At 52.7% G+C, this 24,632-nt stretch overlaps 1 protein-coding gene across 1 annotated transcript; it reads left to right on the forward strand.

The window, feature by feature from the left end:
• Nucleotides 1–9,210: 9,210 nt before the first annotated feature.
• Nucleotides 9,211–10,056, forward strand: LOC136994112 (olfactory receptor 14C36-like; the record flags this gene model as incomplete). Its single annotated transcript, XM_067310364.1, has 1 exon — nt 9,211–10,056. A coding segment is annotated over one exon (846 nt), but the record flags the coding sequence as incomplete, so codon positions are not given.
• Between the last annotated feature and the right edge of the window lie 14,576 nt (nt 10,057–24,632).

Consider the following 24,632-nt stretch of genomic DNA (forward strand, 5'->3'; position numbering starts at 1 on the left):
GCACTTTTCAGATACCTTGTGCCTCGGTCCCAGATAGGGCAGCAGCAGGCACGTCGATGCCATTTGCGCTTGTGAGGTGAGTTGTGCCTCTGAAGCTGGTAGGCCAACAGCATGCCCATAGCTTTGGTGATGATGGTGAGGTGCCTTGTGTCTCAATGCCTCATAAATGGAGAGCAGGCCCATTGCTGCTGTTTGTGCTTGTTTAGGTCAGTTGTGCCTCAGTTGCTAACAGGCCAGGAGCAGATATACGGCTTCATGGTGGCCTGTGAGGTCACTTCAGCCTCAGCACCTGACAGTCCAGCTCAATGCAGATTGCTGCTGTTTGTTTTTGTGGAGTCCTTTGGCCTCAGGATCTGCTTGTCCACCAGCAGCCCCATTGCTCCTTTTTGTACTTGTGAGGTGACTTTTGCTTCACTACCTGCTTAGACAGCATCAAGCACATTGGTGCTTTGGGGCTTGTGAGGTCACTTGTGCCTCAGGGCCTGACAGGTCAGCAGCAAGCCCATGGCTTCAATGGAGATTCTGAGGTCATAGTTGCTGGAGAATCTGATAGGCCAGCGGCAGACCCCTTGCTGCTGTTTCTGGTTCTGAGCTCACTTCCCATGAGCACCTGGTAGAGCAGCGGTGTGGAGGTTAGTGCTGTTTGTGCTTCTGAGGTTCGTGTGCCTCAGTGCATGTCAGGCCAGCAGCACGCACTTGGCTTCAATGCAGAGTGTGAGGGCACTTTTGTTTGAGTATTTGGGAGGCCAGTTGTAGGCACATGGCTGCTGGTTTTGCTTGTGAGGTCACTGTTGCCTTACTATGTGATAGGCCAGCAGATGGCACATGGCTTTGATGAAGCCTGTGAAGTCACTGCTTCCTCAGAACCGGATAGGCAAGCAGCAAGCAACTTCCTTTGATCCCCACTGTTAGGCCGCTTGTGCATCTGTAAATGACAGGCAACAAGAAGATACATTATTGCTGTTAGTAGTTGTGTGGTCACTTCTGCCTCAGTGCCTGATAGGCCAGTGCTGGTCATGTGGCTGCTGTTTGGGGTGTGAGGTCACTTCTGCCTCAGTGTCTCATAGGCCAGTCCTCATCATTTGGGTGCTGTTTGCATTGCGAGGTCACGTGTGCACCACTGCTTGATAGGCCATTGCTAGGCAAATGGCTGCTGTTTGTGGTTAGAAGATCGCTTCCTGCTGAGGCCCTCATAGGCCAGTGCTGGTCATGTGGCTGCTCGTTGTGGCGTGTGTGGCTGCTCTGAGGCCCTAATAGGGCAGGGCTAGGCCCATGGCTGCTCTTTGTGCTTGTGAGGTCACTTGTGCCTCAGGGCCTGATTGTTCGATATAACAGCATTTGCTTAGCTCTTGGAGCTAAATCTAGTGAAGCCTAAGGCCGCACATCGCTGAACTTTTCCCTCAAGTGTTTGAGCCATTTGGAACAAGGAGGGAACAAGGAGATAAGGAAGTAACAAAAGAGCTTCAGCAATGCTTGGTGAGTACCATGACTCTGCCTGGAGACAACAGGGAAACCAACCAGGAGCGAAGAAGCTACTACTTGTCGAGCAATCAATCATTGGTGCAAGAAATCGGACAAAGAACTTAAGCTGTAGGGGTATAAATACGCAGGGAATTTTCCATTCGGAGTCCCTCATAGGAGGCACCCAGCTCGAGCTGTAATACTAAGAAAATCATCTTGTAAAGAATTATTTTGTGTCTTTTGGATAAAGTGGAAACCTAGAGTCCAATCCTGTTAGGGACACTGGATTAACAATTTCCCTAACAGTTCGGCACCCCAGATGGGACTCTAGGCAACCACCATCGGATCCTCTTATCTCCAAACTTCCAACGGCTGGCATCGGGTGAGTTCACCTAGGAGCTTTGGTGACGGGAGGTACCGACTGGTGTGTTTTCAAATTCCGCATCTAAATTTTGGGGAGAGTGGGTTCGAGTCCCACCTCCAGGATTTGAGAGGGTTCCAGTCCCATCTAAATCCAGCTGGAAGGGGGAGTGCACAGCCTGATCAGCGTAAGGCGCACCACAAGACTCCAATACACATGGGAAACGTACCTGGGGTAGAGAAGGGGACGCCCTTAGCCGAGGCACTGGACAACTGGAGAAAGATTGACAGTACCGTAGGGTTAGGAAAAAAGAAGCTAGTGACCTTGTGCCAGGAAGACTGGCCCCTCCTTACCCAGGAGGGCAGCCCAGCTGAACGGTGGCCACCGCAGGGGACTTTGGACCAACAAGAACTGACCTTTCTACAACATCGCCTAGAAGACGGATTCCTGGGACAAATGCATTCTTGGTATGTATGGGATAACTGGGCATTTTCTAGAAAAAAGGAGATGTCTAAAAATGAGAGGAAAGTTTCTTCCCAGAATACTGGAAGTAGTGCAGCCGCTAAAACGCTTGTGGAAACCGCTCCACCCTATGTGCTACAGTCTGCTTCAACTTCTCTATACTGCCCCTTGCCTTCCACCTCCGCCTTTCAAGCCCCTTTGCACGTCGTTCCTGTGCCGGGAGCGGCCCTGCCACATCAGGACAGGGTACCTCAAGTAGCTACAATGTGAGTTTACGAACCCTGGGTGCCCCAAGATTTGATTGCATGGATTCAACAAACTCCCAGGCTTAGGGAGGATCTGGAAAACGTTTTGCAAGTAGTAAAGGAAATATTTTGCACACACAACCCCACTTGGGGTGATGTGCAGATGCTTCTTGAAGCCCTGTTCACTCCCAACAAGAAACACGCGATTCTAGAAGCGAATCGTCGTTCGGCTAAACAGGGAGGTGTGGTGGCCGCCCAAACAGCATGGCCAGCTGCAGATCCCAGATGGGATCATAACATAGAAGCAGTTTATCGGCAGTTACAATTAGCTAAACAGGGTATAGAGGAAGCCATACGTTTGGCAGGACAGAGAACTGCAAATTGATCTAAGATCTGGGAGTGTCAACAACAAATTGATGAACACCCCTCAGCATTTCTGTCCAGATTGTTTAAGCAAATTAGAATGTTCGGGGGAGGGATCCACCCAGAGGCAGAGGCTAACAGACTGCTAGTGGTTTCTACTTAACGTAGACAAAACATCTCCATATATAAAAAAAAATATTTCTCTTTGCATGTTCCCGATTGGCCAGGAAAATACAGGGATGAAATAGTGCGCTTGGCTACCTTTGTATATAATGGAAGGGAGGAGAAAAAAGCTAAGGAGAAGCAGCGACAGAGAAAAGAGGAGGTCAGTATGCTGGCGGCAGTCCTGAGAGATGGAATTCCAGGGAACTGGGGTAGAGGCTGAGGAAGACTTGGGGGAGAAAGGTGGAGTCAGAATGTATGAGACAAGCAACCAGGATTGAGAGGACCCTGCCATTAGTGTGGGGGGCAAAGTTAGCGTTAGGTTAGGTCCTGTTATTCCACAGGAGGCGGAAAGGAGTATCCCGAGACAGAGAGACTATTATCTAAAATCAGGTATTCTATGAACCTGTGAACCTTTGTATAATACCCCAATTTTAGCAGTTAAAAAGAATAGGTGAGATTCCGATGGTGACCCGGACTATCGATTTGTACAAGACTTGAGAGCTATTAATCAATATGTAATTGCTCCTCACCCAGTGGTTCCTGACCCTTCGACTGTTTTGTTGCAAATACCCCACTGGGCAGCATGTTTCACTGTGACTGACCTAACGGCAGCGTTTTTCAGTATACCGATAGCTGAAGATAGTCCAGAACTCTTTGCCATTACCTGGAAAGGACAGCAGTTAACTTGGACTTGACTGCCACAGGGTTTTCACAGAATCACAGAATGGTTGGAAGGGGCATCAGGAGATCATCTAGTCTAACTGCCCTGCTCAAGCAGGGTCACCTAGAGGACATTGTGCAGGATCGCATCCAGGGGTGGTTTGAATATCTCCAGAGAAGGAGACTGCACAGCCTCTCTGGGCAACCTGTTCCAGTGCGCTGTCACCCTCACAGTGAAGAAGTTTTTTCTCATGTTCAGATGGAATTTCCCGTGCTTCAGTTTGTGCCCATTGCCTATTGTCCCATCCCTGGGCACCACGGAAAACAGTCTGGCCCCATCCTCTAGACACCCTCCTTTGAGATACTTGTACACGTTGATAAGATCCCCTCTCAGTCTTCCCCTTTGCAGGCTAAACAGGCCCAGCTCTCTCAGCCTTTCTTCATAGGGAAGATGCTCCAGTCCCCTAATCATCTTTGTAGCCCTCCACTAGACTTGCTCCAGTAGTGCCGCATCCCTCTTGTACTGGGAAGCCCAGAACTGGAGACAGTACTGCAGGTGTGGCCTCAGCAGGGCTGAGGAGAGGGGGAGGACCCCCTCCCTCGACCTGCTGGCAACACTCTTCCTAATGCACCCCAGGATACCATTGGCCTTCTTGGCCACAAGGGCACATTCCTGGCTCATGGTCAACCTGGTGTCCACCAGCACTCCCAGGCCCTTCAGAGATGCTTTCCAGCAGGTCACCTGCAGCCTGTACTGGTGCATGGGGTTATTCCTCCCCTGGACCTGCACTTGCTTTTTTGAACTTCATGAGGTTCCTCTCTGCCCACCTCTCCAGCCTCTCCAGGTCTCTCTGAATGGCAGCACAGCCCTCTGGGGTATCCACCACTCCTCCCAGTTTTGTATCGTCGGCATACTTGCTGAGGGTGCACTCTGTGCCTTCATGCAGGTCATTGATGAAGAAGTTGAACAAGACTGGACCCAGTCCTGACCCCTGGGGGACACCGCTAGCTACAGGCCTCCAACTAGACTCTGCACCGCTGCTCGCAACCCTCGGAGCTCTGCCATTCAGCCAGTTCTCAATCCACCTCACTGTCCACTCATCTAGCCCACACTTCCTGAGCTTCCCTATGAGGATGTTATGGGAGACAGTGTCAAAAGCCTTGCTGAAGTCAAGGGAGACAACAACCACTGCTCTCCCCTCATCTACCCAGCCAGGCATTCCATCACAGAAGACTATCAGATTGGTCAAGCATAATTTCCCCTTTTGGTGAAGCCATGCTGACTACTCCTGATCACTTCTTGTCCTCCACATGCTTGGAGATGGCCTCCAGCATGAGCTGCTCCATCACCTTTCCAGGGATGGAGGTGAGGCTGACTGGCCTGTAGTTCCCTGGGTCCTCCTCCTTCTTGCCCTTTTTGAAGACTGGGGTGACATTGGCTTTCTTCCAGTCCTCAGGCACCTCTCCTGTTCTCCAGGACCTTTCAAAGAGGATGCAGAGTGGCCTAGCAATGACATGCGCCAGCTCCCTCAGCACTCGTGGGTGCATCCCATCAGGGCCCATGGATTTGTGGGTGTCAGGTTTGCTTAAACGATCTCTAAACCGATCCTCCTCAACCAAGGGAAAGTCTTCCTTTCTCCAGACTTTCTCTCTTGCCTCCAGAGTCTGGGATTCCTGAGGGCTGGCCTGAGCAGTAAAGACTGAAGCAAAGAAGGCATTCAGTAACTCTGCCTTCTCTGCATCCTTCGTCACCAGGGCACCCACCCCATTCAGCAGTGGGCCCACATTTTCCCTAGTCTTCCTCTTGCTACTGATGTCTTTGAAGAAGCCCTTCTTGTTTTCCTTGACATCCCTTGCCAGATTTGATTCCAAATGGGCCTTAGCCTTCCTCCTCGCATCCCTGGCAAATGTGCTCTAGGTGACCCTGCTTGAGCAGGGAGGGTGGACTAGATGATCTGCAGAGGTCCCTTCCAGCCTCAACCGTTCTGTGATTCTGTGATTCTGAAAGAGCCCTTGTGCTAGCCCTGTGCTAGAAACCCCAGGAATCTGGCATGGCCCTGCCAGCCTATTTCTCTGTCATTATAACAAGTGTCTGAACTGAACTACAGTAGCAGTTTGCACTGTAGCATCATGCATGTGTCTCAGCTTCATAATGAGTGGAGCTCTAGTTGTAGTGTCATTTCAGATGGCCTGGGAAATTCCCCACCTGGCCCCCAGCTTAGGATCTCGAAGGATGTAGGTCTCACACTTGCTCCATCAGCGCAAGCAAACACTGACACGTGCCTTGGGCCATCTCTATCTCTTCAAACGTCACCAGGTTTTGCCAGGAACTGCCTTCAACCTTTCGTCTCCAGTTATTATAATGGGAGCTTAGACAAGGAGCTCGCATACAGACATCTGTGCTGTGCACGCTTCAGGTTGGGCACGGGGAATCCCACCTCCTGTGTGTTTGTGTAGTTCATGGGAGAGAGCTGAATCCCACTGCAGCCCAGGGGCTCCTAAACTGTCATGTGATGCCCAGATTGACTCATCTGAATCAATACCTGAACCATGGGTAAATGACCTCCCTTCTTGGCGTCGTCTAGGTTTCTGCCTAGTTAAGAGATGGGAAGGGGGTCTTCTAGAGTGGGACGTTTCCACCTCTTGCAGATAACCATCCTCTGATGAGAAAAAATTGTAATGCCAGAATGAGTCGCCCTTCACTGTTCAGAGAGGGACATTGGTGATTATTTTAATCTATGTCAGTGAACCTTTCCCAGGTGGAGGGAGCACAAGGGATTGATGCCTTCAGCTGGGCCTCTGCTCCTGAGCAGAGGCAGGCTCCTGGGATGGAGGGAGCTCCTGGCAACCTGGCAGCACTGCTGAGAGCGAGCTGTGTGCAGGAGCAGCTCCCCTGTCAAGAGTAGCAGGGCTCTGGGCAGTGCCTGCTGTTGCTGAGATGCAATGAGACAAAAGAGAGAAAGAAGTGAAAGGCAGTGTGGAGTGGGAGGACAGCTGAGTGCTCCTGGTGGGAGAAATCTTCACAGCCCCTGACACGGTAAGTCTCTGGCTGCAGGGCAATGTTACTGCTGTTCCTGGAGGGGTCTTCTAAACCCATCCCATCCCATGGTTTTTAAGGATCGTACCTCTGGCTTCTCCAGTGCAGAGGAGAAGGAGGTGCTTCAGAGCAGGGATTCCTAGCCACTCTGTCACAGGCACAGGGCATCCCACTGTCCTCTTCCAGGGACGGCTGTAGGGGTGCAAAGCCTGTGTGTGTAAACAGATCTGCCAAGGGTTCTTTTCCGGAGCAGTGTCCCTTCACCCCAGGGTGCTGTTTGCCAAGGGCAGTGACTCTGCTGCCTGCACGGGTCAGCACTACCCAGAGAGCTCCCCATGGCATTGTGGGGAGAAGCTCTGGGTGGCAGGAGTGACCGCTGGTAGAAGAGTTCATTCTTTTGAGAGGGTGCTGTGTGGATCAGGGCTGCTCACAGCTCTGGTTCAGGCACAGGCCATTTTTGAGGGGGCTTTGCAAAAGGAAGGCCAAGACAGGTGTTTCCTGAAAGAAAAGGCTGTTTTCTGAGTTGGTGCTTTAAGTTTCCTTCTAGCTGGCATGGGGAAAATGGAAATGGAGCTGTCAGGTTGGGACAAGGGACTGAGATTCATTAACAGTTTCAAAGAGCAATCAATAGTTCTGCTAGGAACTTCTGAAAGACCCTTCAGCAACCCCTTAGTCTATAGACAGCAGCAAACTCCCCTTGGATGGTCACCTCTTGAGGGTTTATCTGACCTGCTCCTTCTCACCTGCACGCAGGGGAATGCCCCTGGACAGTGCGCTGCTGCTGGGAGGTTTGTGCAGGGCAGACCTGAGCACCCTGGGGAAGGCATTGGCACTGCACCACTGTCCCTGAATTGCTCAAATCCATCCTCCCATGCTGTTTCTGTTAGCAATTGCCTCTCAGTCCCTGCCCATCTCTGCTGCCTGGAGCTTCTGGGACAGGGCACTGGCCAGGGCTATCTCTGTGCTCACAGGTCCTAAGGAGCAGGTCAGAAAAACCCTCTTGTGGCTGTAAAAGTGATGCTAGTGCTTTTTGTAGGCTGAGGTGGGGATGAAGGGACCTGCTGAGGTTTCTCACAGACCTTTGGAGCTGTCTCTCCCTTTAGAGTCTTAATGAGCTGTCTCCCTCTTAAATCTTAAGGAGAGCCCATCTTTAGGACCCTTGACAGTTTCCCTGGGGTGTCCTGCCAAGCTGCAAGCTGCCCTCCAGAAGAGCACAGCTTCCCTCTAGCATTTTGTGCTATCTGAGAGTCCTTGCTCTGGTCCTGTGAGTCGGAAGCCTTCTCACACTCTTCATCACTCTCTCCATATCTGGCCTGAGAGAGAAGAATTTGGAAATCTTTCTTTTAAAACTGTACTCCTCTGCTCTCAGATCTGTGCAGTTTCCTTCTGAGATGAACTTGTGAGTGTGAGTGTCCTTTAGCTGAGTGAGGTGCAAGAGCAAGGCAGTGAGGGGCAAGATTCATTGACAGATCAGATCCCATGACTCTGTGCAAAATCACAGCGAGCCCTTTTTTCCCCTTGGGATGCACAAGTGCTCATGCTGAGAGCAACTGAAATGGCAAGGATTTCTACCCAGTCAAAGAATGCTCCCACGGTGTGATGGAGGCATCTGAAAATGAAATCAATATATATAATCAGACTCCCCGCTGAAGATTATTTTCTGGAGAAAATAGGTGTCAACATGTTGGACAGTCTTTTCACATAAGGGGTATGCAGGACGCATGCATCAGAGCTAGCCACTTCCCACTCCCATTACGGTCCCTGGAGAAAGAGCACAGATGGTAAATTGGTGTGAGGAGAGGGTCTATCTCATTGGTTCGGAGACATCTAGAAAGGAGCAGGTCAGCGCCTGCCTTCACCTCAGTGTTTCTTTTCCTTGCTGAAGTGGCAGCTGGTGTCACTGATTCAGATACAGACATCTCTGTTCAAGAGGTGCTCAAGGGTGGGGGAGGGGAATCCCTCACAAGGGTCTTCTCTTTCAGAGACAGCTGCCATGAGTGCTATATTCGTCCCTCATTATGGTAAATAGAGAAAATTCCCACTGGGTCACTGTACCAAGACCCATCTGTTCAGCTCACGGTGTCCATCCGCGGGAATCCCACCAAATACCTGGGACTGTTTGACACCTCCATTTACACCCCCCAGCAGGGCAGAACTGACTCCTCTAGAGACCATGGGCAGAGGCCCCTGCTCTACACGACACTCAGCCAGTGCAAAGCAGAGCTCCAGACAGGGAGCAGAACCTTAAAGTAAAGGACAGAGAAGACATGGGGGTTTCTATGAGAAATGGGATGGGTTTGCCTCAGAGCTCTAACTTGTCACTGTTATTTCCTCCTTGGACAGTCGCCAAAGGCCAGAGGAAGTAAATGTCCAACAGCAGCTCCCTCAACAAATTCCTCCTCCAGGCATTTGCAGATACGCGGCAGCTGCAGCTCTTGCACTTCTCGCTCTTCCTGGGCATCTACCTGGCTGCCCTCCTGGGCAATGGCCTCATCATCACAGCCATAGCCTGTGACCACCGCCTCCACACCCCCATGTACTTCTTCCTCCTCAACCTCTCCCTCCTCGACCTTGGCACCATCTCCACCACTGTCCCCAAATCCATGGCCAATTCCCTGTGGGACAACAGGGCCATTTCCTGCTGGGGATGTGCTGCACAGGTCTTTCTGTTTGCCTTTTTCTTGCCGACTGAGTATTTTGTTCTCACTGTCATGGCCTATGACCGCTACGTGGCCATCTGCAAACCCCTGCACTATGGGACCATCATGAGCAGCAGAGGTTGTGTCGAAATGGCAGCAGCTGCCTGGGCCAGTGGTTTACTCTATGCTCTCCTGCACACTGCTAACACATTTTCCATACCACTGTGCCAAGGCAATGTTGTGGAGCAGTTCTTCTGTGAAATTCCCCAGATCCTCAAGCTCTCCTGCTCAGACACCTACCTCAGGGAACTTGGGGTTGTGGTGATTAGTCTTTGTTTAGGCTTTGGGTGTTTTGTTTTCATTGTGCTGTCCTATGTGCAGATCTTCACAGTTGTGCTGAGGATCCCCTCTGAGCAGGGCTGGCACAAAGCCTTCTCCATGTGCCTCCCTCACCTGGCCGTGGTCTCCCTCTTTGTCAGCACTGCAATGTTTGCCTACCTGAAGCCCCCCTCCCTCTCCTCCCCAGCTTTGGATCTGGTGATGGCTGTTCTCTATGCAGTGGTGCCTCCAGCAGTGAACCCCCTCATCTACAGCATGAGGAACAAGGAGCTCAAGGATGCACTGAAGAAACTGGTTCAACTGCTACTACTTCAGCAGCAATAAGCTGCCCATCTCTCCTCACAAGAGATTTCCATTTACCTCAGGCAACTCTTGTGCTTTGGGCATTCTATCTGTGATAATTCTGTTTGTATATGCTTGAATTCATCCCACTTCTCCAGCAGAATAAAGCCGATCTGTCTGGCTTAGAAGTCTACCATAAATCTGCGTAGCACTGTGTCAGGGCAGGCCTCCCAGCCAGCATGTCTGTAATAAAAGGGGATTTCCTGTGGACAGTGCCTGAAGGTTGGACTCTCCTTCTCAAGCTGGAGCCAAGAATGTGCTCAGGGAGTTGCACCCAAAAAGGCCCTTTGCTGTGCTTGGGTTTTCCATGGGCTAAGGGGCATGAGCTCATAGGGTGATGTGTTTGGGCAGGAGGGCTGGAGTCAGCTGTAACTTGTGGGTGCCCAGTGTCCCTGGAGCAGGTGAGTGGTCAAGTGGTGTCTTCTGGGGACTGTCTGCCATATTAGAGGGCTGGTGAGAGATGTCCATGCTTCTGGAAGGGAATAAGGAGCCACCCCGAGAGCACAGGGGATCTCCTGGGACAGCATGTGCGTGGGATGGGCAGTGAGTGGAGACTCCCAAAACCAAGTGGAGTCGCCCAAAGGTAAAGGGCTAAACGGAAGAATGCACTGAATGAGAGCTCAGAAATCTCAGGAGAAGCAGTGGGGACCCAGCAGGCACAGGGAAGGGAGCCTCAAGAGTGGTTCATGTCATCTAAAAGGAAGAAAAAGCCCACATTCATTCTGCCCAATGACACATGTCAGCACCTCCTGAGCCATTTGAAATGCCCTGTGTTTGCTTCCAGCATCGTCCACAGCCAGAGAGCCTGGGAGGGGGTGGTCGGGCTCAATGGTGCTGGTCCGGCTGGGTCTGCCCCAGCCAGCACAGCTACTGTAGAGTCACCCTGGGGTTCCACAGCCTACTTGCTCTGCAGAACAGCACTGCCAGCCCGGGACCCTGTGGGGAACACAGGGGAGGGGTGCAGGAACAACTGGCCAGCCAAGCATGGACATACTCCCATGGGGAAAGGCTGTCTGGGGAGCAGGGACATCCAGGGGGGAGTAGGGGTGCATGTGTGTGCAGGGGAGGAACACAAAGAGAAACACTTTCCTGTGTGCACCAGCTCAGGGCAGGCATCTCTGTCGCTGGGGCAGCAGGATCCGCTTGAGCAGCCCCGGGACCGGGACTCTGGTGCTGTCATGGACAGGGGCTGGGGTGTGGTGCAAGTGTCCGGAGCCCTGCAGCCCCCTGCGGTGGGCACTGCTGCAGGGCCACCCTCAGGCTGGGCTGCTCTTCTGGGTGGTCTGGGGAGAGGGCAGGGGAGGTGGGGAGAGCTGGGGAGGGGCTGAGATGGGCTGGAAAGGGCCTGGGAGAGGCAAAACGCCAGCAGGCAGCTCCTCTGTGTGAACAGCAGTGTGGGAGCACCCACCAGTGTGCTTGCAGGCAAATGGAGGTCTCCTGGGAAAGGCACCAGGACATGGAGGGTGCAGAAGAGACGAGCCCATGGTGATCCCTGTGTTGCATGGACACACTGGGGAAGTTGCCCCATGGCCATCATCCTGGACCAGCCCCCCTCACATCACCCCTTCCCACTGCCGGCTGCTCACCTCAGCAGAGGGGTGGTGCATGGCCAGCTCCATCCTCCTGCAGGTCTCCATGTCCCAGTGGAGGGGAAAAGGCCAGCCTTGCATGGTCACTCTTCTGCACCAGACCCCAGCAGATCTGGGAGCACGGCTGTCTGCTAACAGCTGTGGGGGCCCAGCCCGGACTGGGCAGGGGCCAGGTGCTTGGATCCCGCAGACTCTGGGGGATCATTTCATAATCATTGAATAATACTCCAGCCCTTTCCATGGGTGAGGTCTCTGGTTCCAGCTCCAGCTGAGTTCTGGCTTTCCTCACTCCGTCCCTGTGTGCACGGACAAGGTCTCAATGCTCCCCCTGGGCCGACCATCCCCCTTCCACCCTCTGTGCACTCCATCCCAGCACCCTGAGCATGGGTGCTGCTGCTGCCAGGGCAGAGGTGGAAGATCACCCGTAATGGCTCCTCAGGGAGATCCCTGGGGAATAGCTGAGCCCAGTCCCGGCCTCATGCCCAGCCCCAATGAGGCAGAGGGGAGCTGCCCTCTCCCAAGCCACGCTGGTGGTGCACTGGACAGGTGATGCCTTTGTGGGCAGCCAGGCTCCAGGCTCAGGCTGGATGCCAGCTCGAGGGTAGGAGCGCCAGGATTTTCATGGGCTTCCAGTGGTGAAGGCAAGTGGGCACATGCAAGTGCAAAGGCTGGGGGTGGAAAAGGCAGTGTGGGGCTGGTGAAGGCCCTCCCTCCGCTCCCCATGGTGAGGAGAGTCCCCAGGCAAAGCTGAGCTCCACTATGTCCAATGTGAGGGGAGCACAGGGCAGGGTGGAAGAGGCAGATGGAGCCTCTCGTGATGCCAGAGGGAGTTTTCCAAAGCCCAGCACAGAGCCAGGACCTTTGCATCTTACCCCTGATGCTGCCCCAGTCAGGCTCGCTCTGCCCTGCCCGAGGAGCTCTCACCCTTGTGCCAGCCATGCTGGAGCAGAGGCCAAGGAGCTGGATGTGCCCCATGCCAAGCTGTGCCAGCCCCGGGGAGCTGGCCCTGAGCACAGGGCAGGCTGAGCCCCTTCTCGCATGTCCCATGCTGATGGGAGGGCAGCACGGGAACAGGGGAGCAGCCTGTTCCTGCTTGGGGGCCGTGCGGTACCGTTTTGGAGGGAGATGAAGGCGACAGCCGCTGTGCTGCAGCAGCACCAACTGCACCCCCTCCATGAGGCCCCTGCTGCTTCCCTGCCCACCCCTGCCCCTGACCAGCCTGCAGCCCCATCGGTCCCAGCCCCTGGCCCCTCTCCTGGCACCGTGGGGACCAGCTCTGCAGGCAGGACCTCCCTGGCCATCCCCACGTCAGGGTTCCAGCCCCAGCCATGCAACAGGACACCCGCTCAGAGGCAGAGGAGGATGAGGGAGCGTGGGGCTGGACAAGGGCTCTTGCTGCTCCCAACAACATCCTCTTTGTAGCAGGAACCCAGATGCAAATGGTGCTTAAACACTTGAGCTGGGATACAGAAGCACTTGCTCTCGTAACTATGCATCATCAAATCAGACCCCAAGTGGCTGCCCTCACTTTTTCATTCAGCTAAGAGTCTGTGGGCGGTGTTATATGGGTAGGGGCTGAACTCTGAAGCCCTCCTTACACCTTTGAATTGGCTTTCAGGCAAGAGTTGCTGTGGGGATATACGGTCACCTTTTGTACCTACCACCTTCTCTGGGATCTGCTCAGATCCCAGCTTCCCTTGCCAAGGCTTTCTTGCCTGTAGTGAGGGGGCAGGCCTGAGGCAGAGACAGGGAGTCAGGTCAGCAGGATGGGCACATGGTCAGGTCAGCACATGAGAGGTGCAGGGCCAGGCACAGGCAAGTCCACAGCGTAACTCAGGCCAGGCCCCAGGACAAGGGGAGCAGTTCTCCAGCAAATGCAAGGAGGCCCTTCAGTGAGGCCTGTCACTCTCTGTCTGCCCTGCTCTTGTGTCCAGCAGATCCCCCTCCCTCTCTGCCTGCAGACCCTCTATGCCCACCCTGCTGCCCAGGACAGCACGAGAGCCCTGGTTCTGCAGCCCCTCTGGCAGCTCCTGCTGCCCCGGGGACAGAGCCTCCTGCCCTGAGCTTGTGCACAGAGAAACCTGTTTCTTGTTCTCCTTTTCTCTCTGTGAATGCTGCCCTCCTCTTTTCCTGGGATGTCCCTGCTCCCCAGACAGCCTTTCCCCAGAGGAATGTGTCCATGATGGCCTGGCCGGCCATTCCTGCATCCTCCCCTGTGCTCCCTGCAGGGCCCTGGGCTGGTGGTGCTGCTCTGCAGAGCGAGTGGGCTGTGGGGCCCTGAGGCCACAGGGTGATGCCTGACTCTGCGCTGGCCATGCTGGTCAGGGTGGGAAGCAATACCAGCTGGACAGGGCTCACCACCACTGATACTGCTGCCACCCATCCGAGCTCATGGCCTGTGCTCAGAGTGAGCCCAGGGCATTTACAATGGCAGGAGATGTGTTTGGGTGTGCACTAGCTCCAGCCTGTGGTGTTTCACTGAGGGTGCAGGAATCACTCTCCATGTGCCTCTTCCCTTGGCGTCCTGGGTCCCCACTGCCTCTCCGGGATTGCAGAGCCCTCCTTTCCCTATCCATACCTGGGTTTAGTACTTCACCTTCTGGTTACTCCACCATGGACTGTCCCTCATTTTGTGAGGCTCCACTCACTGCCCACTCCAAGGCACATGATGTCCCTGGAGATCCCCTGAGCTCTCCTGGTGCCTAAGATTCCCCTCCAGAAGCATGGGCATCTCTCATCGCACTGTCACCTGTGGCACAGCCCTGAGCAGGTAATTCAGAGACCATTCCCCATCTCCACTAGCACTGGTCACCAAGAGATGAGCCCTGGATCCAGCCCTTGCTCCCTAACAGATCTCTCTGGCACTCTCAGCTCATCCTACGGAGCCCACAGAGTTCACAAGCAGAGCAGAGGCCCTTTTGTGGTGCAGTTCCTTGGGTGTATTTTTGGCTCCATCTGTGAAGAAAGGCCTGAGTTCAGGCATGTCACAGGGCAGATCTCCTTTTATCATGGAAATGTTATTCTGGAGGCCAGGGCTGGCATAAGGTACCCAATGCCTGGTTCTCTTGGTGCTCACAGGAATGCACCATCACCACCACATTATGACAGCTCATAGGCCATATACATACCTCAGAGCACAGCAGGCCGGTGTGGATATGAGGAAAAGAAGCCCTGAAGAAAGTAAGTCCTGCTACTGTTGGTGGCTGTGTCTCCAGGAGGGCTGCAGCCCCCATGCAAAGGCTGCAGTGAGGAAATGTGGGCTGTGGTAGTGGGGGGGGATGGTCCTGAGGAGCAGAGGGTCTGTCTCCACAGGCTGCATCCAGACTGCCCTGCTGCATCCAGACCCTCCACTCCCGCTCCACTGTTAATGATGGAGCACAGTATGGGAAAGGGACCAGCCCACGGTGACACCTGGCTGCCACCCTCGCAGAAGAGGGGTGTGAGATCACACCCTGACTGTGGCCAGGGAAGCTGAGCTCTCCTAATGGACACAGGACCCATCGTCTCACGTCGTCTGTACTCACCTGAGCTCCCTTGGTGTCAGTGCCAAGAAAGACACTGCAAACGGAAACTCTGCTCATTACACTGGGGGAAAAAAGAAGAGAAGCAGAAAGAGCTGCAGCTCCTGCGTGTCTGCGAATGCAAGGAGGACAAACTCGTTGAGGGAGCTGCTATTGGACATTTGTTCCCTCCTGGCTGAGGGAACCTTCTGAGGAAGAAGAGTCATTGACAAGTTAGGACAGACTTCTCTGCAGAAAATTTTCTCATAACCTCCCCCAAACACACACACATTACCTCTCGCCATCTCAGCACGACTGTCATTGAGCTCCATGGCTGGAGCTCTGGTCTGTGCTGGCTGAGGTTGCTGTGAGGAGCAGGGGCCTCTGCCCGTGGGCTCCAGAGGAGTCAGCCCTGACCTACAGCACTGCATACATGGGAGCAGGGGTGACTCAACTTCTATATTCACCTGTTGAATCAGATTTAATCCACTGCTCATGTAGAAGGGCTCTCAGCATCTTCACTCCCAGTTCCAAACAATGTGAATTCATTAAGAGTTTTAAGGATTTTTTTGTTTTGTTTTGTTTTGTTTTATTTTATTTTAGGTGCCCTCATCACACCCGAGGAGGACTCTTGGAGACAGAAATCCTCAGCACTGCTACTGCACTCAGAGTGACCAGCTGTGGTTCCTGAGAGGCAAAGGGATTCACTGTAGCTTTAGTGCAGAGTGAGGAGAGCTGGTCTGACCATCTGTCTTGTTCCCAGATGCCCTGTGCTCGCACCGCAGAGGTGGAGGACAGTTGCACTCATGTTACCCTAAAAAGAAAAGACACCACAGAGGAATCCAGTTCCAAAGTGAAGAGCAACCAACCCAGCACCCTTTCCCTGAGCATCTGAGGGACATCTCAGCACTCCCCTTCTAACCAGGAGCACCTTGGACTCATTCCAGTTGCCCACATGCAGCCTGCCAGCAGCATTTCCATGGCCTCAGTATCTAGGAGGTTCTCCATGGGGCACCTAGATAACACCAAGATGCAATGGGGAATCTGTGCCCTTCTGGAGGGCAGCGTGCAGCCCAGCTGGACACCCCAAGGAAATAGTGGAATGTCCTAAGAGAGGGTGTCCTGAAGAGAGAGTTGGCTCATTCCCAGCCCCCAACACTGCATTGCCCAGAGCCCCACGTGTATAGAGGGGTGCTTGGGCACCTCAGGGTCAAGGAGACGTCTGCATGGCAGGACCCACAGGTGAGTGTCTGAACTGCATCGGAAACCCCCCTGCCCAGAGAGTCCAAGGGCAAGAACAAGGGCAGCATGGACAGATGGGTAATGGAGAGCAATACCATGATATTTCTGCTGAGGGAGGGAAGCAGAGGGAGCTGTGCCACAGCTGCGGCTCTGCAGCCCAAATATCTGCAAATGTCTTCAGCCTGGGGCACAGGCAGGAGCAGGTGGAGATGCACAAGCTTTCACAATGCTGCCAGATGGCTGGAATAACAGAAATGTGGTGGAATCGCTCACACCACTGGAGGGCTGTGATGGCAGGCTACAAGCTCTTCAGGAGAGATTGTCGTGGAAGATGAGGCGGGAGGATGCCCTTAGTGTGAAGGGGCAGCTCAGATGTATGGAGGTCTTGCCTGGGATGGAGCAGGGGCTGGGTGAGCGCTTGTGGGTGAGCATGACTTTCAGACCACTCAGTTAGGCTGAGGAGGTGGAGGCATCTCCTTGAATCAATGTGAGGAAGCCTGTGGATCACAGGGCCTGCTTCTTTGCAGGGAATTTCATCCCCCTGTCACAGCAGAGTGCAAGCAGTCCAGGAGGTTTCTGGAGGTTGTCAGGACATTGAGAGGGCTGACCACTGTCACAAAAAGGCTCTTCTTTGAAAGGTTGTGGAGATCGGGGGAGGTGCCAATGATGAGAAAAAGGAAGATGTTGTGCCCATCTGCCAAAAAGGCCACAAGGACAACGCGGGGAGCTGCAGGCCATTCTGCCTCACTTGAGTGAGGAGTGTGTCACAGAGCGATTCATCTTGGATCACCTTTCTGGGCACATGGAGGAGAAGAAGGTGACTCGGAACAGGCCACATAGATTAAGTGAAGGGAAATCATTCCTGACCAACCTGATTGCCTTCTCTGATAAAAGAGCTGTCTTGTGGAGGAGCAGAGGGTAGTGGAGATTCCTTACCATGATTTTAAGCAAGGTGTTTGACACTGTCTCCCACAATATTCTTGTATACAAGAAAGGCGTTGTGATAGGCTGGGTAGACAACCAGAAGGCTAAAAAGCTGGCTGGATGATTGAGCTCAGAGGGTTTTTAGGAAGGGGTCATTCTTTCCCTGGAAGCTGCTGACAAGTGGAGTATGCAGGGGTCTACACTGCCACCTGACCTGTCTAAGAGGTTCATCAGTGACCTGGAGGAGGCAACTCTCATCACATTTGAGATGACACCTCATCAGGCAGAGCAGTCACATGCTTGAGGGCTGCCATTCGAGGGACCTCAGCAGGGAGGAGGAATGGTCTATCAGGATCCTCGTGAAATTCAAGCAGGACAAATGCCAGCTCCTGCACCTCACATAGACCAACACCCTGAAGAGATACAGGCTGGGGAGTCCCTGGCTGGGCAGCAGCTCAGTGGAAAAGCACCTGCGAGACTTTGTGGGCAGGGAGCTGAACATGAGCCAGCAGTGTTCCTTGGCAGCCACAGCATCCTGGCCTGCATGAACCAGAACCCCCTGCTTTTGCTGCCTTTGTACCTTCCTTTGCCTTCTCCGAGATGGTTGCCATGCTCATTTCCACCACTGCCAGCACTTCCTTTACAATACTACCCCCTTCCTTATCTGTAGTGTCCTGCAGTTTGCCATGCTGTTATCCTGTGAGAGGCCTGGCAAGATGGGAAGAGGCATCTGCATGCACACATTCAGAGCTGACAGAAAGGAGCTTGAATGGAGAGGGAGCTGGAGAAGCTTGGAGATGAGGCCAACAGAAGCCTCGTGGAGTTGTGCAAGGGGAAGCGGCAGGTGCTGCCTTGGGGAGTGACCCTGAGGAGAAGGGCCTGGACATTACGAGGGATGCCTTATCAGCCTGTGGTGCGTGCTCACCACAGATGAGGCCAGCTGCACACGGGGCTGCATTAGGAAGCATCTGGCCACCAGACAAGGACAGTTACTATCCCCCCTCGACTCAGCTCTGGCGTGGCCACATCTGGAATCATGTGTCCCAGTGTGGGATGCCCAGTGCTGGAGGAATGGGGAAGACGTGGAGAGGGTCCAGAGGAGGTCTGCCAAGATGTGGCTTGTTGCCTGCAGCACATGACCTGTAGAGGGAGGCTGAGGGACCCGGGCTACATTATCCTGGTGAAGTGGAGGCTAAGGGCAGTAGAGGCCTTATTTCCTCTTCCTGCCTCCCAGGGCAGGCTTGGGAGGTGCCATCTTGTTGTCCCTAACTCAGTGTTGCACACCCCCACCCTCACACTGCCCCCACCAAGAGGCCTGAGCAAAGTGTGAGGCAAGAGATCACCCTACCCAGGGGCTGGGTGTCACTGCTTGGCCATGTTGTATGATAAAACACATCAAGGGTGACTTGGCATCAGAGTCATCTGCACATTTCCTTTGCCTACCTGCAATCAGGGCCTACAACTTTCTGCTCTAATCAGCCCCTAGGGAGGCTCTGTGAGTAATGGCCCTCAGGGGGACCCTTTAATCCTCCAAGTAGCTTTGGGGTTTGCTTCTGAATTCATCTTCTTGAGAGGTTTGTTCAGTCTCCTCGCAGAAACCAGCATTCATGGACTCAGCACCAAATATACCCGAGGGTCATTAAAATGCAAAAAGCCCTAACAAGCCCTGTCTATCCCCATAATTTCCTTCAGTTCTTCAGTCCTCGTGTGGCTAATTGGAGAGGTTTCAGAAGTGTATTTACAAGAGGAAGATTTCAATGAACACCTAAAAAAAAAGGAGAAAGGATTTCTGCTGGTAACGTTGTCTTTACTTTTCAGCTTACAGAATAAGTGATAGCCACATTCTCCAACTCATAGTGACTCAGAGGGTCTCCTAAGGAATCATGATGTGTGAGAAAAGCAGTATATTGGAGAGGAGACATGTACAAACAGCTTTGCTCCTCACCTCCCCAGCCCTGCCATTTCTCTCATCAGCCACTGGGGACCTACCTCACTCTTGTTAAAATCGAAGCTTTCTTCCACTCAAGTCTGTAGCTGAATGTTACAGCCTCTCTGCACCAATTCCCACCTGCTTTCCTTCAAGAACTAGCTGCAAATAGACACAGAAGACTTTTTCTTTATTGGGATCCAGCAAAAGTAAAACATGATGGAGTTGAATGAAAATCAAAATAAACTCCTAAACTGTGTTTCAAGTCCAGGCTGCCTCCAGGGAGGTGCACTTTCCACAAGGCATAGCCTTAGGAGAAATATTTTAGACAGGTTGATAGGAAAGGATAGAGGAAAAACCCAGTTAAGGCATTGTCTAAAGAGACGATTAGCCTCCTGAAAGATGAGGCAAGCTTTACACTCCCCAAAGCTCAGGGCATCACCTAGAGAGAGCAGAGGTGTCTGAATGAATAAAGAGAAAGGAGAGAAGGAAAAGTGGGAAACAAGGCAAAGTGCCTATGTCCAGATAGTCTGCTGCAAAGATGACTTTAGAAATGATCAATTTAATCAGGATGTTGGGAAATATGTGAAAGCTTACTGAGATTAAGTCCTTAGCATAACAGACAAAGCAGTGGTACACCAGCCTGAGGGGTAGATGAAAATTTCTTCTCCTGAGATTCACAACCTTCCTGACAATTTCCATTATTTCATCATGGGAAAACATGGACATTTTTATTGCAATGAGTCAGTCTCCAAATCCAGTCCCCACTGACTAATCAATTTGGCAGACAGGGTTTGTGCCTCTGGAGAAGTGGGATGAATTCAAGTATTTGTGTACAAATGACTATCACGGGTAGAATGCCCAAAACACAAGCGTGGCCCAGGTAAATTGGAAATCCCTTGTGAGGAGAGATGGGCAGCTTACTGCTGCTGAAGTAGTAGCAGTTGAAGCAGTTTCTTCAGGGCATCCTTGAGCTCCTTGTTCCTCATGCTGTAGATGAGAGGGTTCACTGTTGGAGGCACCACCGAGTACAGAAGAGCCACGACCAGATCCGAGGCTGGGGAGGAGAGGGAAGGGGGCTTCAGGTAGGCAAACATGACAGTGCTCATAAACAGAGAGACCACGGCCAAGTGAGGGAGGCACATGGAGAAGGCTTTGTGCTGGCCCTGCTCAGAGGGGATCCTCAGCACAACTGTGAAGATCTGCACATAGGACAGCACAATGAAAATGAAACACCCAAAACCTAAACAAAGAGTAACCACAAGTGCCCAAACTTCCCTGAGGTAGGCGTCTGAGCAGGAGAGCTTGAGGATGTGGGGAATTTCACAGAAGAACTGCTCCAGGACATTGCCTTGGCAGAGTGCTATGGAAAATGTGATAGCAGTATGCAGGAGAGCATCGAGAAAACCAGTGTTCCAGGCTGCTGCTGCCATTTTGACACAAGCTCTGCTGCTCATGATGCTTCCATAGTGCAGGGGTGTGCAGATGGCCACGTAGCGGTCATAGGCCATGACAGTGAGAACAAAATACTCAGTTGCTAAGAGAAAGGTAAAATGAAACACCTGTGCAGCACATCCCCAGTAGGAAATGGCCCTGGTGTTGCTCAGGGAATTGGCCATGGATTTGGGGACAGTGGTGGAGATGGTGCCAAGGTCGAGGAGGGAGAGGTTGAGCAGGAAGAAGTACATGGGGGTGTGGAGGCGGTGGTCGCAGGCTACGGCTGTGATGATAAGGCCGTTGCCCAGGAGGGCAGACAGGTAGATGCCCAGGAAGAGCCAGAAGTGCAAGAGCTGCAGCTGCTGCGTATCTGCAAATGCCTGGAGGAGGAACTCATTGAAGGAGCTGCTGTTGGACATTTGCTGACGCTGGGCATGGGGGCCTGTCCAAGGAGGAAAAGACAGGGACAAATTAGAACAGTCTTCTGGGAGACAAACCCTTTGCCTTTCTCATTGAACCTCCCACTTTTCCTCTCTCCTTTACCTTCGTTCAGCTCCCCGGCTCAAGCTCCGCTTTGTGCTGGCTGAGTGTGCCATGCAGAGCAGGGGCCTCTGCGAATGATTTCCAGAGGAGTCAGTGCTGCTCTGCTGGGGGGTGTAAATGGAGGAAGGGGACAAACATTTCCAGTTCTTTGGTGGGGATAGGAGGGGGTTTGGGCTCCATGAGCTGAGCTAAGGACACTCAGGCCGGTGACCCAGGGGGAATATTTTCTGTTTACCAGAAGGAGAGAGGAATATAGCACTTGGACCTACCAATAAACCCCTACAATGGAAGAAGGCTCAGGGGAGATGGGCAAGGGGCATGTGCCCATGAAGCTCAGGGGATAATGTAGGGTGTCACTGCCCACAGCTGTTGCACAGAAAGCTGACTTTATCTCAACACAAAGGGGACCATGACTGGAGGGTAACCTTGGTTTTAGATAAACAGCTATGTCAGTTGAGTGGATCAAGTGACTGCAGCCCAACTGAGTGGATCAGCTGGTGTCAATGTTTTCCCCTGAGTCCATCAAAAGAGTGTGAATGTCTCCCTCAGTTAGCCAGACCAGCATGAGGGGGAGTGTATTCGTGGCTCAGCCCACCACGGAGTATAAAAGCTGAACAACTAACAAAAGAACCTGGAAGAGAGCAATGGGATTGAGCTGGTTTCATCCCATGTCTCCCTTCCTGGCAACTCGGGATGCCCAGCGCTGTGATGGTGAGCACAGGATAGAGACCAGTAATGGGGATCACACTGGTGTTGTGATTGAACTGATACTGCAATTGCTCTATTTTGCTAAGTGTAACTCACACTTGTATTGTGATTTCAGCATATTGCTGTGTCACTCTGCTAAATCAAAAATCCTGTGTAATGTCCAATATCTTCAAAGAAGTAAAAGTTGATATTCAACATTACACCGTCCAAGTGTGGAATAGCTAAAAGAACCTGGTCAGAGAGGAGTGGACTCTGACAAGCTCTGCTGTCAGCTGTCTTGGAAAGGGAAGATCCTTGTGAGGCATTCACCTCCCCCAGCCTTGCCCTCCTGAACACAGGTGTTTGTACCTGAAGCAGCCGCACCAGGTCCCATTCTAGCAAGGCAGGGAAACTGTCACATGAAGGCAGCAGGTGCCCAACCCTTTCTGGATGTCTCCGTTCCAATGTGATAGACCCTCTCCTCACACCAATTTACCATCTGCTCTTCCTCTGTAGTGCGAGTGGGGAGTGACTAGCTCTGATGTACGCATCCTGCAGCAGATTCTATCTACCCCTTATGTGGAAAGACTGTCCAATATTTTAGCACCTATTTTCTCCGGAATATAATCTTCAGCGGAGGTGTCTGATTAGATATTGATTTAGCTTTTAGATACCTCCATCTCACCGTGGGAGCATTCTTTGACAGGGTAGAAATCTTTGGCATTTCAACTGCTCTGAGGATGAGCATTTGTGCACCCCAGGAGGAAGAAAGGGCTCACCGTGACTTTGTACAGAGCCACGGGATGTGGTCTGTCCATGACTCTTGCCCCTCATGGCCTTGCGCTTGCACCTCATTCAGCTAAAAGACACTCACAGTCACAAGTTTCTCTCAGAAAGAATATGACTGAGCTGAGAGCCGAGGACTTCAGGATTTAGGGGAAGATCTCCACATTCTTCTCTCTCAGGCCAGATAGGGAGAGAGTGATGAAGAGCATGACAAGGTCAACTAATTCGCCAGCTCCTTGCATTGCATTTCCTGGAGCCTCACAGGGTTCAGGGGGCTGGGGACTGTTTACTCCTATGCACACCCCTCTGTTGCACAACTTGCAGGGCAGGTGTCTGAACTGCAGCTGAAACTCCCCAACCCCAGGCAGCCCAAGAGAAGACCAGGAGCAGCAAGGCCAGGAGGGCAAAGAAGGAGCAACACAGTGATGCTGCTGCAAAGGGAGGCAAGGAGAGAGAGACAGATGGGCACTCAGGAAAGCTTTCATCTTCCCCAGCTGGACATGACACCTCAAAGACAGCAACATTGCAGGGCAGTTGCTCAGCCCCTTTGCTGGGCAGCACGAAATGGGCCCGTGGCAGGAGAGATGCCCCTCTCCTCTGCCGCAGGTCTGGCTGCAGAGGAGGTGGCTCATGGCCTGCACTCCATGGCTGTCAGGGCAGAGCATCTGCTGGGTGGGAGCAGAGACACAGGGGACTGGCTCAGAGGAAGGTGTCTGCATCTGAGGGACTGACCATCACTTGCCCAAATCCTTCCTCCCACGGTGATTCTCTTTGCAGTTCCCTCTCATTCCCTGCCCATCTTGCTGCCTGGAGCTCCCCCTGCTGGCAGCTCCTTCTCTATCCCAATGTCTTTTCCCTGACGGTGCTCACAGACCTCATCCCACCCTCTGCATGCTCAGTTCTGCCCAACAGAAACCTACCGGGACAGGGCGCTGCGCAGAGGCACTGCTGTGCTCAGAGGTTCTGAGGAGCAGGTCAGAAAATCCCTGACAAGGCCACAAAGGTGATGCTGGTGCTGTCTGTAGGCTGAGGAGGGGTTGAAGGGGTTTGCTGAGCTTTCTCACAGACCTAGTGATCTCTGAGAGGGAAGGTTTGGCAGTCGAAATTCCTTGTCAAAAAAACAACAAAAAACCCTCTTTCCTTTTATCTCCCTGCCAAAATTAGGACCTAGTCTTTCTAGTTTATCAGTAGTAAGTAGCTTTTTCTAGAGAGAGAGCTCCTTCCCTTTCTCTTAGCCTTTTTTTCACCTTCCTCCTAAAAGACCCTTCGCATATGTCCTGTGTGTGAGCTAGAGCTGTGAGCACCCCTGACACACACAGCACCCTCTTGATGGTAGAATGAACCTGTCCTGCCAGAGGTCACTGAATCTATCAGTCATGGGATGGGATGGGTTTAGAAGACCTCTCCAGGAAGCAGTGTTGCCCTGCAGCCAGAGACTTACCGTGTCAAGGGCTGTGAAGATTTCTCCCACCCAGAGCACTCAGCTGTCCTCCCACTCCACACTGCCTTTCACTTCTCTCTTGTCTTGTCTTCTGTCAGCAAGAGCAGGCAGTGCCCACAGCCCTGCTGCTCTTGACAGGGGAGCTGCTCCTGGACACAGCTGTCTCTCAGCAGTGCTGCCAGGTTGCCATGAGCTCCCTCTGTCCCAGGAGCCTGGCCCTGCTCGAGAGCAGAGGCCCAGCAGAAGGAGTGAATTGCTCTGTCCCTTGTGCTTCCTCCACCTGGGACACGTTCACTAAAGTAGATGACAATAATGAGCTAGAGTCCCTCTCTAAACCATGCAGAGACACTGAGTTCAGCATGACTATTTGTTGCATCAGAGGATGGTCATTTAGGACACATGGAAACATCCCACTCTGGAAGACCCTATTCCCATCTCTTAACTAGGCAGGAACCTAGACGACGCCAAGAAGGGAGGTCATT

This window comes from Apteryx mantelli, chromosome 24 (genome assembly GCF_036417845.1).
Source record: "Apteryx mantelli isolate bAptMan1 chromosome 24, bAptMan1.hap1, whole genome shotgun sequence".
Taxonomy (NCBI): domain Eukaryota; kingdom Metazoa; phylum Chordata; class Aves; order Apterygiformes; family Apterygidae; genus Apteryx; species Apteryx mantelli.